The sequence below is a fragment of the Diaporthe batatas genome, assembly GCF_019321695.1.
Source record: "Diaporthe batatas strain CRI 302-4 chromosome Unknown Contig00011, whole genome shotgun sequence".
Lineage (NCBI taxonomy): Eukaryota > Fungi > Ascomycota > Sordariomycetes > Diaporthales > Diaporthaceae > Diaporthe > Diaporthe batatas.
In genome coordinates, this window is record NW_025408558.1 from 2,086,494 (window position 1) to 2,103,803 (window position 17,310).

The 17,310-nt window shown below is 60.0% G+C and overlaps 4 protein-coding genes across 4 annotated transcripts; 2 read left to right on the forward strand and 2 right to left on the reverse strand.

Annotated features, from left to right (window-relative positions):
- Nucleotides 1–420: 420 nt before the first annotated feature.
- Nucleotides 421–1,973, forward strand: KVR01_009628 (uncharacterized protein; the record flags this gene model as incomplete). The annotated part of the gene is made up of 3 exons (XM_044785501.1): nt 421–870; nt 937–1,409; nt 1,578–1,973. Exons 2-3 carry the CDS (start codon nt 1,263–1,265, stop codon nt 1,971–1,973), a joined length of 543 nt encoding a protein of 180 aa, XP_044642130.1. The 5' UTR covers nt 421–870; nt 937–1,262.
- Nucleotides 1,974–4,245: 2,272 nt separating this feature from the next.
- Nucleotides 4,246–5,818, forward strand: KVR01_009159 (uncharacterized protein). Its single transcript, XM_044791251.1, has 2 exons — nt 4,246–5,316; nt 5,413–5,818. The coding sequence occupies exons 1-2, from the start codon at nt 4,349–4,351 to the stop codon at nt 5,663–5,665; spliced, it is 1,221 nt and encodes a 406-aa protein (XP_044641661.1). The 5' UTR covers nt 4,246–4,348; the 3' UTR covers nt 5,666–5,818.
- A 99-nt stretch (nt 5,819–5,917) lies between these two features.
- Nucleotides 5,918–9,176, reverse strand: KVR01_009325 (uncharacterized protein). The gene has a single exon (XM_044792520.1). It carries the CDS (start codon nt 8,558–8,560, stop codon nt 5,957–5,959), a length of 2,604 nt encoding a protein of 867 aa, XP_044641827.1. The 5' UTR covers nt 8,561–9,176; the 3' UTR covers nt 5,918–5,956.
- Nucleotides 9,177–10,488: 1,312 nt separating this feature from the next.
- Nucleotides 10,489–12,942, reverse strand: KVR01_009620 (uncharacterized protein; the record flags this gene model as incomplete). Its single annotated transcript, XM_044787751.1, has 2 exons — nt 10,489–11,204; nt 11,313–12,942. 2 exons carry the CDS (start codon nt 12,940–12,942, stop codon nt 10,489–10,491), a joined length of 2,346 nt encoding a protein of 781 aa, XP_044642122.1.
- Nucleotides 12,943–17,310: the final 4,368 nt, after the last annotated feature.

The following is a 17,310-nucleotide window of genomic DNA, read 5'->3' on the forward strand; positions in this document are numbered from 1 at the left end:
AATCAATCAAATCCAGCCCCCACCTAATACAACTAACTACAGGGTTGGCCTTAGCAAACTCACCTAACCACAACCACCGGCCCGGGCTTTGGGATCCGACCAGCTGGGGCAGGCCTGCATGCCCAGCGGTGCGGCATCAAATCCCATCGAGCCACTCCTGCATCCAAGCCACCGCCCGGAACCACGGCCGCGGATTGTTCTGGGGCGGCGGGCTGCAGAGACGACGTCATCACCAGGAGTGAGCTGTTTTGCTTGATGGGCGGATTACTTATCGCCAGCGTGAGAAAACGGGGCTCCTGGGTGGGGTCACATGCTCTAGGGCGGTCCCCGTTTCCAGGGAGGCTTAGCCTTAGCCTTGGTTAGCCTTTGGGTTTAGTTGCAAATGTTTTTAGCCTTCCCGCTCGTTCTCCGGCTTTTTTTTTTCTTGCTTGCGTTTGGGTTACGTTACTCATGCTAGGGTAACCGCCCACGCCCATGCATGCCCCAAGACGAGCCAGCCCTGGGGATTGTTAGTTAGCCTTTTCGTACTCCGTACCCAGCCAGTCAGTCAGTCAGTGTCTGTCATACGCCCGTAATCCGCAACTCGGCCACATCACGGCGTTTGGTTGGGGAAGCAACTATTTCGGTCGCATGGCCCATCCAGCTCTCTCGCCTTTGCCGAACTCAAATCCCTTGACACACACACACACACGCACACACACGCACACACACACACCTCTCTTCATAAGTGACTTCTAACAATATGGTAAGCGGCATTCAGCAATGCCGCGTGCTTGCTCCGTAAACATGGGACGGACAGCAGAAACCCACGCCCTGCTTGCTGGCTTGGAAGTTTCCGCGCCTTTCTTTACTGAGTTGGAAATAGGATAGGTAAGATGGTGGACCACACACCAGGTCCCGCGCATCCTCAGTGTACGAATCTGGTAATCTGATTAGTGTTTGACTGCCTCGACTACGTCGACGTACTTCTAACAAGTTCGTATACATACATCTGTAAGTCTTCACCACACATAGATATATAGTTGTACATAGCCTCAAGTATCATGTTCAATCTCATGTTGCACGGCCCAAGTCATCTGCTACCCCAGCCCTACAGACCAGACAAGACCAGACTGGACAGACGGACAGACAGACAGACAGACAGACAGACAGACAGACAGACAGACAGACAGGCGGAGCATCAAGACCCAATATCAAACGTCACCGGCAATATCACTGCTTCTTCTGACTCGTCTCAACCTCTGACTCGTTAACTCACCAACATGCCTTCGAGCAAGTACGGCAGCAGCTCAGGGGGAGGCAGCGACCCCTTCAAGAACAGCACCTCGGGGTCCATGTCCAAGAAGCTAAAGGAGCCCAAGAAGAAGAGGGGCGACTCGTCCAAGAGCAAAGAGGAGGAACAGACATCAGTAAGTAGTCGTCGCCGCCGTCTTCCCCCGTCCCCCGTCCCGGTCCCCATCCCCCCACACACAAACAAACAAAAACCCGGCCTCTTACCTACCTAACCACCCAACTACCGCATCTCTTCTTCCTTCCTACCCATTCATTAATACTAACAAACCCCTCCCCCCCCACAGAGACGCAGGACACAGAACCGCGCCTCCCAGAGGGCATACAGGGAGCGCCGCGAGCACCGCCTCCAGGAGCTCGAGGCGCAGGTCCTCGAGGCCGAGACGCTCAACCAGACGCTCACGGCCGCGTACCAGGAGCTGCGCGCCGAGATGGACGGCCTGCAGGCCGAGAAGGCGCAGGAGCAGTACTACGCCAGCATGGCGGCCGCGCAGGCGCAGGCCGGCTCGTCGTCGGGGGCGGTGGGCGGCTACGACCCCTCTGCCGCGTATGGTGGTGGTGGTGCTGGGTATGGGGACCCGGGCATGTGGGCTTATGATGGGGGTGCTGACTGGGGGGCTCCTGGGGAGTGGGACCAGGGGGGGAGTGGTGGTGGTGGTGGTGGTGGGCATCAGGGGTACTGATGGGTGGCTGTGACGGGGAGGTTTGGTGTGTGTGAGAGGGGGGGGCGAAGGGAGTTGGTTGGTTGGTTTCGTGTCTGCATTTTTCTGTATGTCTCTGTGTTGTGTCTACGTGCCTGTTTTTTCTTTTTTTCTCTTTTGTTGCGGGGAGTCGGATTGGGATGGGATGGGGGCAGAGGGCGGAACCGCATGGAGTGGCACAGCATGGGACCCCGACGGTCTCGGGGGGTGTATTATTATTAGAATAGAGGTTTAGACTTGATACCTGGGGTAGCGTTGATGTGGAATCTATGTACGATTGCTTACGACGTACTTCATGGGGCATGGTTCGTAGTGACTACGCAGCTTTTGTTGATGCTCTGCCGGTGGTCACTTGAACCGATCCCCTACCATATCCTCCCAATTTTCTGAGACTGAGATCCCCCGGCGGCTAGCATGGACCGTTGCTATATCTGGGGAAATTTCCTGTGTTCTGTCCCGGGGGGATGGCGAGCATTTGACATGTCAACAGATCGACTTGAACGTGACACGACTGTAGCAGGCATAACCGCAATACAAAGGTCAGCTTCATGCTATCCATTGACATTGCAGATCCTCTTGGGAAAAGTTCATTTACATGCTTTCGTGCTTTCTAATGTTGATCCATCCTATTTGAGCTATTTCGAGCGCAATGACGAGGATATTTTTCATAAATACAGAGCACAAACACCAAGTCTTGGGAAGGCTTGAGTGAGAAGCAGCTCGAACGGCACCACCTCCAGCCGGCAGCATACGAGACTGGGTTCAAACATCAAACGAAACTGATGCTAGAGGTATTCCGAGCCCAAGCTCGGCATTAAAATTGTTGTCCGCTTTGTCCCACTCAGTCAAGGGTGTGTACCTTTGTCTACTCTCGGTAAGCCCCGGCCCCGGCTTCAACGCGATTCTGAACAGACCAAGACTGGAATTAATTTACACCTATCCTGACTCTAAGAAAACGGCTCATATACTGCCTGGATAGATAGATAGACAAACTGGAGGACTCATAGTCTTGCGGCTTCTCTAGGCCAGCTCTCATCGGGTTGAGTTGGATTGCGACCAGCAACTTTCGCAGCTTGCCGCTAACTACGTAAACAGTAGCACATCATGATGTTTCTATTAAACATTCATCCGGCCAAAATCAACAAATTCGATCCCTCAAGATCAATGGTAAAGATTTATCCTCCCCGCTGTGTAGCATCAGAAATTGTGGGGTAAGATATTGTGCTGGTATCTCACACTCTTGGGTAGAACTTGGGTACTTAGTAATAAGTCAGGTTACTATTCCGCAAATTGCGTGTTGATATTAAACACGTTCACCGCCAGTCATAGACTAATAGCTAGGAGACTCTATTTACAGAAACTGGCGGACCCATATTTCCCTCGAAGGATTCACCACCTGGGGCATGCTCCACCCGCGGAATCTGGGGTTGTTCGAGGGGGCATTCCAAGGTTCCATTAAGCGGCACTTCTTAGTAAGGCACAATGGAAAATTTGACAGCATTGAGGTCAGTATCAAGGAAACCTTGCCGGGAGGTCTGAATTGCTGATAACTCATTTCTTTTTGGGTGCACCATTGGCTGAATTGCGTCAGACTGCAGACTTGCATTGGGAGTGTGAAGTATGCAGTGTTGAGCCTCACTTGGCAAGGGAGGGGCTCCTCTTGACGCACAGGATGCACCGTGCGACATATAAACCTAGCTAATACTTCAAACCGGCGGACAAGATGGACGTGTCCTACGTGGCAGCAATACGCCAACGCGCCCAATTTGCCCACCCCGTGCAGTTTCAACTAACCTGTGGCCTCTGAAGTATCCGTAATGGCGTGACGGTCCTGGAGACGGCCAAAGTGGGGACCCACATGCCGGGATCGATGCACCTGGGCTTGGAAAGTGACGCACGATCCCGGGCGTGGGTAGGATTCCAGGCTGAGAGGATCGATGGAGCACTGAGATTAAGCACGGCTAATAACTAAAAGCACGACGGCGTGTGCACCCAATCGCTGCGGGCAGTCCTAACAGGCAAGTAAGACGCACGGGCAGAGATCTTCGCGAGGCGCGGGACGAAGGATCCAGGCTTGGGGGGCTTTGCAAACAGGGGGTTCTAGGCAGACCAATTTCGACGGGCTGTCGTCGCTCGAGCCTGTCGTCGACGAGCTAGAGTGGCTTTCAGCTCTAGCTGGATGAATGATCCTTCGATGCGGGATGGACATTAGCTGATGCTTATCCTGCCTTTTTTTTTTTTTCTTATGATTTTTCCTGGCGTTTGCTCATCTCAAGCCTTTCCTTTCGCATTCTAGACGTACGATCACGAATTGGGATCGCCAAGACCAGTATAATTCCCAGCATCTGTAACTGAATATGGACGGCATCAAGCCCGAGACGCAACCACAGATTGAGATACCAGACTCATCACCTCAACATCATCAACAACAACAAACAGATAGCTCACCAGGCGGCTACCCAGCACAACTGCAAACAGCCAGCCCATCCGAAACACGCCCCAGATCGCGAACAGGCAGCAGGTCACCAACACCACGGAGGCCCCAAGAAGCAGACCAACCAGCCGTCTCGTCATCAGGCCCTGGCCACGAGCGCATGCCCTCGGTCTACTCAATACCACCCAAAGACGGCCAGTTCGGCGTGGTGTCGAGCAGCGGGCAGCTGGTGTGCGAATTCAGACCATCGAGTGCATCAACGGAGGTCCCACAGCCACCACCAAAGGTGCCGGGGGGAGGCTATGGTAATATCACCAGCGCCTCATTCGCAACGACTTCACACTCGGATTTGAGGGGGCGATCCACATCGCCACAGGAGGCCAGCCAGCCCGGCGGCGCTGCGGCCAGCGGCACAGTCAGCACGCTAGAGCTCGCGGTAGACCACGACAGCTACCCAGAGGCCGTGGACCGCAACAACTACCCGGAAGTATATATCCCAACCCCAGACTCGCACGGCGGCCCACAGCCGCAGCAGATAGAAGCAGGGCCGCCACATGCAGCCCCGGGCAAGCTCCCACCCCGACACAGCAGCCCCTCGACGATACCACCACGCAAATCTGTCCCGCCAATAATGGACAACAACAACAGCACCAGCGACTTCTACCCGTCGTCCCCACCACCGCCAATGGTCTCATCCCCGCCGGCCCCCGCGTACTCGTCACCCGCGGACTACCAGCGGATCGGGTACACGGGGACCCTGGACATGTCGACGGCGGTGGCGACGGTGACGCCGCTGACGATGCTGGGGGACCAGCCCGACACGGTGGACTGCCCCTTTTGCATGCGGCGGGTCGAGACGAGGGTGAAGAAGAGGGCTTCCAGGAAGACGCAGTAAGTTTCTTTTTTTTTTTTTTTTTTGCCGCTTTCCCCCCTTCCACTAAATAAATGTAAATGGATCAATGCTAACCTATGAGTTGACACAAACAGCACCTGGGGGGCAGTCCTCTTCTTCACCACCCTCTTCGGCGTGGCGGCGCCGTACTGCTGCGGCTGGTACGCCAACGTGGAGCACCGCTGCAAGAACTGCGGGCGCAAGGTGGCGCAGAGGAGGTTCGACAGCGACGAGGTCGAGGCGCTGGGGACGCGGCCCGAGCACAGGCTGGTGTCGGCGTACCAGCCGGCCGAGAAGCCGGCCAAGAAGAAGAAGAGGGGGCCAGGTCGCGGTCGTGAGTCCCTCTGAAGGGGCGGGGGAGAGGGAGGGAGGGAGAGAGGAGTAGGCGTGTGAAGGCTGGTTGGTGGTGGCCGAGGATTGAGCATCATTAGTACCAATATCTGGACTGGCGGCACACATGTTCGATAAGAATTTCGATTCCGCTACCTGGACAACTTTTTTGATTCCCCAAGAGGGGCTCAGTAGATCAATGATATCATGTACATTCTACATACATACATACATACATACACATAAATTCATACATACAATATACCAAAGGCACGCATTGCCTACCACCTACATATATCTACCCCACCCTCACTCACCACCGCCGTGCTCAAAGTCAAGCCACCCAAACTGCACGTCCTCGCTGAGCAGGTTCCGCATCTCAGCCTCGAACAGCTCGTTCGACATGGCGTCGGCGTCGGCGGCGGGGGGCTGCGCAGCAGCAGCAGCGACAGCCTCGTCGGCCCCGGCCCCAGCCCAGAACGAAGCGACGGGGTCGTCGTCCTTGGCCGCGCCCCCGCCGCCCAACGACGACGCCGCAGTGAGCCGCGGGTCGATGATGGACTCGTCGAGCGCGGCGGCGACGTCCACAGCGGACCGCACCGACGTGGCGCACGAGCTCGGCGACCCGCCCGACGACGAGGAGCCGCGCCCGCCCCGGCTGCTGCTCGTCGACCCAGAAGACGACGCAGACGCAGACGCCGCCGCCGCCGACAGCGGGCTCGCGATCTGCTGCAGGCCCTGCTGCCACCGCGTGCTGGTGGGCCACGCGCGGTGCAGGTCGCCCAGGACCTGCAGGCAGCGCAGGGAGACGGCCTCGGCGGCGGGCGCGGCGCGCGGGCACAGCTGCGGGTAGCGCCACAGGTACGAGGCCAGCGAGCCGCAGATGTAGACGCAGAAGACGAGGATGGCGGGGAAGCCCTCGCCCAGCTGGGGGGAGGAGGAGGTGGTGTTGCTGTTGTTGTTGTTGTTGTTGTTGTTTGCGCGGAGCGAGGCGAAGGCGTCGATCTGCTCGTGCAGCTCGACCACGCCCGCGAACAGCTCGTCCGACATGGCGCGCCAGAAGCCCTCGGGGGCCTGGCTGCCGTTGCCTGTTGCTGGTGAAGGCTGTTGTTGTTGTTGTTTGGTAGTATCCGGGGATACCTCCGTGGTGTCTACCCCGGCGGTTATACTACTACTACTACTGCTACTACTACCACCACCACCACCACCGCCGCGGCTGTTGGCGCTCAGCAGGATCTCGTCGAGGTAGATGCGGCGCTCGACGATGTTGCTGACGCGCAGGACCATGACGACGGCGAGGTAGGCGAGGTGCAGGCCCTCGGAGCGCCAGCCGCGCAGGTTCCAGCCCGACCAGCGGTGGCGCTCGGGCATCTCGGCCTCGAAGCGGCGCAGCGCCCGCGTCAGCTCCTGGTACTCGCTGCCGGGCTCCCACGGCTCGGTGCCGTGCGTCTTGAGGTCCGACCGGCACGCCCGGCGCGCCACCTGGCCCCACAGGTTGTGCGACTGCACGAGCGTGGCGAAGAGGCAGCGGTCCGGGGACCGCGCCAGGTCCGGGTGGAGGAGCGCCGGCAGGGTCCCCGGCAGGACGGACCGGGGCGCGCCCGACTCGGGGCTGACGCCGAAGGCGAAGTCGTGCTCGTCGCAGGGGAGGCGGGCCGTGATGTCCTCGGGCGGGAAGGGCGCCGGCGAGCTGTAGCCCGCGTGCAGGTTCTCCTGGCTGTGGATCATCCAGAAGGTGCGGCGGGCCGACTCGGCGCGGATGACCTGCTCGGCGGGGGCCCCCGGCGCCAGGGCGTACGACTCCTCGCGGTGCAGCTTGAGGATCGACGCCATGCGCACGGCGACGCCCATGTCGACGCTGCTGCGGTCCTTGTCGCCGTTGCCCCACTCGGCGATGGCCAGCAGGAAGAAGCCCTGCGTGCGCTCCAGCGACGGCTCGTACATCTCGGCCGGGACCATCGCCCTCGCCAGCCGCAGGAAGTTGTCCGTCGCCCGCCCCGCGCCGCCGTACCTGTGCGCCAGCGCCGGCGTGAACCGCGCCGAGACGCAGAGGATGCAGCTCAGCAGGAACGGGCTGACCGCGCCGGGGCTGCGCGAGATGGCCTCGATGAACACCGCCTTGGGGAGGAACCCCAGCTGGAAGTACGACGTCACGAAGGACCGGCAGCCCGCCACGATCTCCTCGTGGGGCGGGAAGAAGGGGCTCGGCGGTGACGACGGCGAGGACGACGACGGGCTCACGGACGACGACCCTTGGCGCCGGCGGCTCATGCTCGCGTATGTGGTGGGGTTTGAGAAGAAGCGTGGTGTGGTTGTGCTGAAGGAGGAGGATGATGATGACGCTGAGTGGTGATGGCGTTGGTGCTGGCGCTGGTGCTGGTGCTGGTGCTGGTGGTGACTTGCAGTGCCGAATGATGAGGCTGCTGCCAGGCCCGGGCTGAAGATGGGCGCGTCGACGGGCATCGTCAGCCCGCCGGGGAGCGGCTGGACAGCAGGGGCCGACAGGTTGAGCGAGGGCGTCCCCTGGGAGGCCGACGACGACGAGACACTCAGCCTGTGGGCAGGCTGCCTCCGCCGGAAGTCCCTGTCGACGTCCTTCTCGCCCCTCCTCGGGAACGAGCACTCGGATGCGGTCTGGGGGCCGGCAGAGCGGCAGGCCTCGCAGGGCGGGTTGCTCTCCGGGCCGTGGAGACACTTGGTCCGCAGCCTTCGGCACCGGCGACAGGCTACTGTTCCTCGGCGGCGCGGCGGCGGGGGCGTCTTGTGGTTGTCTGCTGATGATGATGTGGTGGTCCTCGGGGATGGAGGCGACTGGTGCGAGGGGGTGGGAGAGGGCGGTGCCATGGGGTTCGCAACGAGTATGCTCCCACCGCACAGCTCGGCGGATGACTCTCGGTTCCGGTCTGCCTTCATGACTGATGATTGCCCAGGCGGACTGAAAGTTTGACTCTGATGACTGGCTGGGTTTTCTGGCCGACTGACTCGTCGTTGATCTCACACACAAGTGTCACGGGGACCAGGAGGAGAGAGTGTACGGAGGAGTGTAGTAGACAGATAGACAGACAGACAGACAGTCACACAGACAGACAGTCAGGACTGAGAGAGTGATGAATTACCAGCAGACAGCATCAGATAGATGGAGGACGAGGTCTGGGCTGGGGGACACAAACGCAGCACAGTGACACGACACGGGCACGAGGCAGGAGCACGATCACCAAGGAATACTCACTCTGGGGCTGGAGGAGTACTCGCTGGGTGAGGGCTGAGAGGGGGGATGCGTGGGTGAGCGAGGGTGTCAACTGGTGTGGTGGTGGACAGAGGAATAGAGGAATCGAGGAATAGAGGAATTGGATGGTTGAACAGAAGACGAACGAAAACAAACCTTCGGCTCACCTCGCAAGTGGGCACATCATGGGGATAAGAGTGACTCCTCCCAGAGGCCTGGGCTGGCATGGACTCGCCTTCCTCGCCTCGCAGGTCGGCATGACACCGGACCGGAAGTGGAAGTTCGGGGGTGATAGGCGGTCGCGCAACAGTCGTGATAATGGGAGATGGGGGACCGTAACACGGACACAGTACCGTAGCGTGTGGGAGCAGCTAATAACGTACTACTGTGTACACTACTCCAATCTGCGGGGCCCATCAGGGAAGGTTCATGCGGGCCCTCCAACGCCCTTTGATGAGACGGGCGAGGATACTCCAGTCCAGCAACCTCGAGGGCAGAGGAGTTGCCCCACTGATTAACCACCCCCTCCCTCACTATCGGGATCTGCAGCATGGGGGGCCCTGGGGGGGACACCCCAAGACGACGCAGAAGCTTATCTGATAGACAAGGGAAAAAAATGCTCACGTAACCCCCTTCCTGGCCCTCGTGATTCGCCAGGGCGCTGGCCGATATGGGAGATGGGGATAACGATACGCGTCCTGCAACCCCGGAGGGCGCCGGAGATAGCTGATGACTGGGAATAATGACACTGGCCTGCTGCGCGTGTGGCCGGTGGTGACGGCCTGCTGCATGAGGGTTCCTGGGCTATTACATACCAAAGGAGCTAGATCAACTGGTACTATTAGCTCCCGGGCCTGGGGGGACACCAGATATATGCCCCAGTGTGCCAGTGTGCCCAGGTCTATGTACCATGTGTGTAATATCAGCAATCCTTCTCAACGTCTGACTTGTCTCTCTGCCCCTCTGCCCCCCCTCCGCGATCGCTGTTGACACCATCTGGACCCTGAATGGCACTGATTGGAACACCCCGCTCACACGTTACCCCAGACTCCACCCCGATATGGGCTACTTACGTACAATTATGTTCCCTGCGCCGTGCCCCCATGACGTTGACTGACTTGGTTGATTTCCAAACGTCGGGGTATCTGACTGCCACACTGTCTGTCAGACAAGTCGTCCTGCCTGCCCGCCCCCCCAGGAACGCCAGAAACAGCATGCGATCCCGAGGGAAACCGCATGTAATCTCGGCCGCGGGAAACTTTTTTTTTTTTTTTTTTTCCTCGTTGTGGTAGGGCAACTACCGCCGGTTATGTCGGCTCTCGCGGGGTGCGACCTTGACTAATGCGACCCTCCCACTCGGACAATTATCCGTGAGGTCTTGTTGATCTCGGACAATACCGACGACATGGCTTTGGATTGGCCCCGGGGGTGCTTTGTGATCAGCACTGAGGCATACCGAGAGACCTCCTGTTGCAGTGGTCTCTTATAGAACAATTGGTCTAATTAGTCTGATTGTACACTGAGTAAGTATTTACTGTCACTTCTTGAGACTGCACGTGACAGCGATTGTCTGACCATGAAGGCAGCCAGGCGGCCAGGCAGCCAGACAGACAACCTACTGATTGTCTTGCCTAGCCTTCTTGGACCTGGACCTCGTCACCCTCGCCCCAGCCGGCCGGGCCTCAACCTGGTCCTCAACTTGGGCCTCGCCGCGGGCCCCTCCAACCCCGGCCTCCTCCGCCCCAGACATCTTCACCTTCTTCGCAGCCGGCTCGCCGCCATCCCCATCCTCCTCCTCCTCAGCAGCAGCCTCCTCCTGCTTCGCTCCCCCCTCGGCCCACGGGGGGGTAAACGCCATGTCAGCAGCCAGCCGGCGGTCGAGGGCCTCCCACTGCCTCGGCGTGGCCATGTCCCCCGTGACGCGGCGCAGCGTGACGGCGAAGCGCATGGGGCTCCTGCACTCGACGGCGTGCTCCATGAGCCGCTGCGTGTTGGGCCCCCACATGATGACGACGTCGCCGTGCTCGACGGCGAAGGAGACGAGCGCCCGCTTGGCGTAGGCCCTCCCCCTCCCCTTCTGCGGGCCGGCCATGTGCGCGTCCATGTGTTGTTGGAGCTGTGCCGCCCACTGCGCCGCGTCGATCCTGCCCTGCTCGAACTGCGCCCTCAGGCCCTGCCGGAAGGGCTCCTCGGTGCAGCCCTTTGGCACCGGGTCGACCGTGCCGTCGTCCTGGGGCCGCATCCAGGCGCCGTCTCTGCTCTTGCGGCCGTAGTCGTACTGCGGCTTGATGCACATCTTGAAGGTCGCGTGCCCGCCGAGGGTCCAGGTCCCTGCGGTCGGGATAGTCAGCTGTCTGTCTCGGCACTACCCAGGTATCTGGAAAAGGAGAGTATGTGTGGGCGCAGGGAGGAGCAGACAGCGGGCGGACGCCAACTCACCGATGACATGGCCGAGCTTCCTCTCGCCGTCGTCGTGGAAGCTCATGTGCATCCTGCGCGACTGGTACGCAGCAACATACAGCTCGTTGAACTCCCACTCGTCCCTCTTGTCCTCCCCAAAGTACTCCCCCATGTAGATATTCGCCGTCTCGAGCGCGTCCCGCACGACCTCGGGCGCCCCGGCCATGGGGTTGTCGCCCAGCGCAAAGGGCAGGTAGTACCGCTCCCCGAAGTTCTCGACAAAGTGGTTCGTCAGCCCGCCGCCGCCGCCGTTGGCCGTGATGCTGCGGCGCGCGAGGCCCAGCGCCCCCGACGCCGCGGCCCCCTGCACCGCCTCGAACACGGCGTCCGACATCTGCGCCGCCACGCTGTTGGGCCTCGGGCGGAAGAGGGTCAGCCGGCACCCGCCGCCAAAGTCGAAGACGTGGCACGTGTGCGACCAGAGCTCCACGGTCCCCACGAAGCCGTGCAGCTCGTGCAGGGGCGGCGCCGCGCCGGCCCTGTCGCCGCCCCCCGCCGCGGCCCGCTCCAGCGCCAGGAACGCCGGCGTTACCGTCTCCGGCGGCGCGTGGTAGCTGAAGGGGCTGGTGTTGCCGTCTGCGCCCCGGCAGTCTGTGTTGCGGCAGTGCCAGCGGTGGTAGTCGACGCGCGAGTTGGCCAGGCCGCACTGCGGGCACGAGAAGCCCGCGAGGAGGGCCTCGTTCCTCGCTGCGAGGTTCTGCGGCGTCAGGGAGGACGGTCGTGATGCCTGGCCGGCGTCGGGGTGGTTCCTGGCGAGGAACTGCTCCCAGGTCGGGTACATGGCCGGGTAGAAGTCCCAGAACCGGCGCGCGGCGTCGTGCAGGGAGTTACCGTCGTTCAGCCTGTCGAGGCGCTCGGCCAGGAAGCGGCGGTCGTAGACGAGGTTGGCCGGGTCGGCGTCGGCGTGCTCGCCGTCGACGAGGAACCAGTCGCGGCAGTGCTTGTTGAGGCACACGAAGCGCGGCGCGAACAGCCTCACCGACACCTCCCCGCAGGCAGGGCACGCCTCGTCGGCGGCCTTGGTCGTGAAGTCGCGCTCCTCCAGGCCTGGATGGGGCCGGCCTGCCCACTTCGCATCGGCCCACCAGCTGCGGGCGGCGATGTCGATCTTCTCCAGCCTCACCATCCACACGCTCACCCCCCCGCCGCCGCGGCCCGGCTTCTCCCACATGTGCGTGGCGACGAACCAGCCGAGGACGGCGCACTCGAGCCCGCCGGGGACGGCGCAGGGGAACGTCTGGACGCCGTGCGCATCGGGCCGCGCGGCGTCCTTGTTGACGGCGATGCCGACGGGGACGCGGGACCTCATGCTGTGGCGCATCTCGCGCTCGCGGGCGGCGGCGAGCCCCGCGTTGTTGCCGGCGCCGTTGATGGAGCTGATGACGACCTCGGCGTCGATGTAGCGCCCCGCCGGCGGGCAGCCCGCGACGTACAGCCCCGTGCAGTACTTCTCCTCCGCGCCGCCTGCGCCGCGCGTGTTCCTGGGGTCGCCGGCGTTGGTGCTCCAGAAGCCCGTCTGCACGCCGTGGAACCAGGGCGTCGCGGCGGCAAAGTCTGCGCGCCGCTGGGCCATGTGGGGGGGCCTGCTGCAGGCGCGCCAGGTCTCCATGTCTGTCCTGATGATCGTCTCTTGTATGGCGGCTTGCCGTTGTGCGTCCTGAGACTGAGACGGGCTCGCATCTGTGGCGGCGCGTGTGTTGTTGTCGGCCTTGGATCTGTGTCAGTCTGCTTGCTCTTGTCTGGATGTGCTCTTAGGTTTGGGGAAAGGGGCGTTGGGATTCTCACCGAGGAAGAAGCTGGAGGTTGGCCCCTCTGTCGGGATGACACCCGAGAGGGGATCGAGTGCTTGGTCATTGTGGTGGTGTGGCAGGGACGGAATGTGATGGATACAGAGTGAGGGGACAAGGTACTTGGAAGGAGGAAGACCAGAGATGATGTCCAGGGGAGTATGAGATTTGCTGAGAGCAAAAAGAATGTGGTTGAGGGACTCTTCTTGACGGACCCAGAACCGTGTGCTCACACTGCTATGAAGGAAGATGGGAGCAAGGACTGGCAGAGCGCGCTGCTTGTCCCAAGGCTGTGTGAGTTGTGGCCTGTCGCGTTCCCTCGCCAGCGCGACACGGTCTCTGCCCCGCAACGCGTGGACCACCAGCGACCTTTTTGAGGCGCCAGCGGGGGATCAAAGTTCATTCACCCATCAGCTGCTAGGATTCTGGTTGGGTGACAGTCTTGAGGTCAGGACACTGGCCAGTAGTGCTCTTGGACTGAAGGACTATGAGAAGCCCCTTGGAGTATGCGTTTGACGGGTACCAGTTCAGATTCATAATGTCGAGAACGTACCGTAACAATAGTAACTACCACCAGAGTCCATCCGCTATCAGGACCAAGTGACCAATTGATAAAATCTCAACCCCGGGGCTCATACTTGACTTCATCATTCACTCATGCAGATTCCAAGACAGGGAGTTTCCATCCCAGACGGGCCAACTTCTCATGCATACCTTTGCTGATCAGTGACTCAAGATAGAAGTGCCGAAAATCAACATCTTCTGCCGAGTGAACAGTCAACAGCCAACCTGCTGCCGGTGACGCCTGGGTGCGCAGGGAACTGACGAAAACCTCCCGGTCTTCCTGGAGAGTGGCATCTGGGGGCAAGGCGAGCTCTTGGAGCTGCAAGAAGCGCGGCATGCGACAGGCCATCTGCATCGGGACCTTGGCCGCGAGTCCCCAGTCGATCAAACTACAAAGTGGAATCAGCACAAACGCCCACACGCAGGTCGGCCTTGCAAAGTCGTAATCAACCACTACCTACCCCGTGATATTATGATCAGAGTCCACGATCAGGTTCGACGCCGACATGTCGCCGTGGTCCATGGCGAACGGCGCATCCTCCAGCTCAGGATGAAGAACCCCAGCGAGGAGGCGCGCCTGGTCGTCACAGTCCCGCTCGCTTATATTCCGCAGCGTGCCCCCCCGGACCCGGCTGGCCTTGTTGCTGATGATCCTCCGGAAATGCTCCGTCGCGGGCCCACCTAACCATCCTGATGAGAAAATTACCCTTCAACGCGGCAAGAGGATAGGATATGTTTACGGGCTTCTAAGGTCAGGTTGATGAGGGATGCCTGCACCTCAGCGACCTGGCCCAGGACCTTGTCGCGGGTCCGCCTGCAGGGCGGCGACGTCGCGGTCCAGGCGAGAGGCGCGCCGGGGGCCCACGACAGTGCCGCGAAGGGGCACCCGACCTCATTGTCAAAAGTGTGGTCCCACCCCCGGAGCCTTGGCGCCCAGCGGAACCCCTTGTCGTTGAGCTCCTCGAGTACTTGCTGTTCGGTGCGCAAGCACAGGGTTATGAATTCCTCGGGGCCACTGATGTGGATTGGTATACGCACCGCCCAGCTTTCGCCGTCGGTGAAGGTCGCCTTGTAGATCCGGCACTGGCCGCCGTCGAGATGGGTCTTGCTTACTTTGGGGAGTTGCCCGTCGGGGTGGAAGCGGGAGATGGCGGTGGGGAGGTTTTCTGGGTGGAAAGTGCGTGCCGCCTGAGCCATGGGAGCTCTGCTGTGGTGAAGGAGGCAGGCTTGAGAGTTGCAGAGAGCACTTGTTGGCAAGATGTTGATGTGTTGCCGCTCATATGATGTGAGGTTGGGCTGTGGGTGGGGTCACGCATGCATGTAAGTTGAGGCGCTGTTGGTGAGACAGCACTTGAGGTCAGTTGAGCCGCTGCTCCAACGGCAGGCACCTCTTGCCCAGCCAGGTTATCAATTTTAATAGATGAAAATCTCAATAAATTTCCTGGCTGTATTTGCATTGTACAATTAGCCATAAAGGACGGAACCAATGCACGAAGTGAGAGTTGGTTCGGCCAACAATGCATACCGAGTACTCAAGTAGACACACTCCATGTGCCAGCTGGCACCAGCTGGGGCCAGAGCCGACCTCGGCCAGTTGTGGTCCTGTTGTCCGTGCCTGGAACCAATCTGACCAGTTCATCCCAGCACTCGAGCCCGTTCACCTTCACACTAGCCGTGAACTTGAATTACACGAGACTTATAGAGAAGAATATGTGCTTTCTGGGCCCCCGCATCTCTTGCATTAGCGTTCTTTAATCTGATTCCTACATTTAGCGATATCCCAACCTGAAATACCACGGCCCGTTGTCGGTCGTCCCAGCTCATCGACCAGCCAACACCATCACATACCTAGGTAAACCAAAGCCTCCCTCCCGAGGCCGTCATGAAAGACGACGAGAACCCCAGCATCATTTATGAAGCCGAGGACGGTCCCGACCCGCTCCGCTACTCACATGTTCCTCTCGTGTTAACCCACGATGGCGGCGGCACATGCTTCTCCTGTAAGTACCTCGCAATATCAAAGTCGTTACTAGTAGTTCCTCCATCACCACCTGAGCCAGGGTCTAAGCAAATACCTACCTCACCTACCCGTCAACACCCCGACCAAAACCCATCTCAAAACCAGCTGATAACAACACAAACAGACTACTGCCTAAACCCCATCGGGCGCCCCGTCTACGAGATCCACAACCCACACTTCTACTCAGCCAAGCCCTGGCCGGGCGGCATCCCCGAGATGGCCGCGCACTACGTCGGCCTCATCCGCGGCGGCGCGGTGCCCCGCGGCCGGATCCTCCTGGGCGGCTGGTCGCTCGGCGGGCTCCTCTCGCTCGAGATGGCGCGCCTGCTCGCGGGCGACCCGGACTTCACCGTCGCGGGGATCGTCATGGTCGACAGCATCTGCCCTGCCCCGAGGGCGGCGGGGGCGGCCGAGGTGGTGGTGGTGCCGTACAAGCAGCAGTTCGGGCCCAACACGAAGCAGGAGACCGTCGAGGGCGTGGAGAGGTGCTTTGCCGAGGCGAGGCGGTCGGTCGGGGCGTGGGCCCTGCCGAGGTGGGACGGTCCCGGTCCCGGTTCCGGCTCCGGTGCCGAGGCATCGGGTGTCAGGTGTCCGCCGGCGGTCCTGCTGCGCGCGAGGGAGGCCGTCCCGACGGGGCCGGGGGAGGTCAGCTTCGTCGACACGGCGCGGGGCAGCAGGAGCCTCGGCTGGGATGAGTACTACCGGCCGGGCTTCTTTGAGGATATCGTGGACGTGTCGGGCCACCACTTTTCTATTTTCGCCTGGGAGTACGTCGATGATGTCTCGCAGAAGCTGATGGACGCGTGCGATGCTCTTGAGAGGATGGCGGCGGGCACAACAGCATAGCGACACGAGGGTGGCCTCGGCAGGTCTCCGGTACAGACCGCATGTGGCCGGCGCGTGGTTCGGTTGGATTTATCGGGCGAAATTATTAGAAGGATCCACATTTCACTAACTACCTAGTAGACACAGACAGCACATAGACTTGCCGCTTTCTCTGAGGAATGAAAGACATCCACGTGAGCAATTCAAAATTACAAATCACAAGTCAAACCCAGAGGATCCGTTCAAATTGTGTTTACATTTATGCAATCACGTTTGCACTCCATGAATCATGGACTAAATTGCGCCGTATCGATCCCTCAGGTTGCTAGACATCACATTCCCTCAATATGCCACATCACATTTCCTCAATGTGCCATCCATGAGATGCTATCCAGGGGAATACAAGCTTAAATAATGTTCTCTTGTTCTCAAGCACGCTTCAACTGTCCAGAAGCTGGATTTTGCGAGCTGGTCCCCCGTCTCCTTGGCCGCCGGGCTGGTTCCCTGCAACCTCATCTGCCAGTCTCTTATTCTGCACCAGCACGCCAATGATGCGGTGCGAGTGATCATTCTCTAGCGAAGCGGAAAGTTCCCCCGCCGGGATCTCCTGCCCCCTGTGGTTGCGAATGGAACTCTGCAGGTCACCATCTCCGTACAAATAAAGCGCTGTGTCTCTTGTGAGCAAAAATCTGTTGCCAAGACTCCTGAGGTTGACCAAGGGGTACTCACAAGTCACGTCATAGACATTTCGCTCATAGGCCACCCACACAGGGCTTTTCAG

Bases quoted from the DNA above. Each gene is read 5' to 3' on its own strand.
- KVR01_009159 (XM_044791251.1), top strand. From the start codon at position 4,349: ATGGACGGCATCAAGCCCGAGACGCAACCACAGATTGAGATACCAGAC. The intron at 5,317-5,412 runs GTAAGTTTCTTT...TGACACAAACAG, and splicing joins AGGGCTTCCAGGAAGACGCA to CACCTGGGGGGCAGTCCTCT.
- KVR01_009325 (XM_044792520.1), bottom strand. From the start codon at position 8,560: ATGAAGGCAGACCGGAACCGAGAGTCATCCGCCGAGCTGTGCGGTGGG.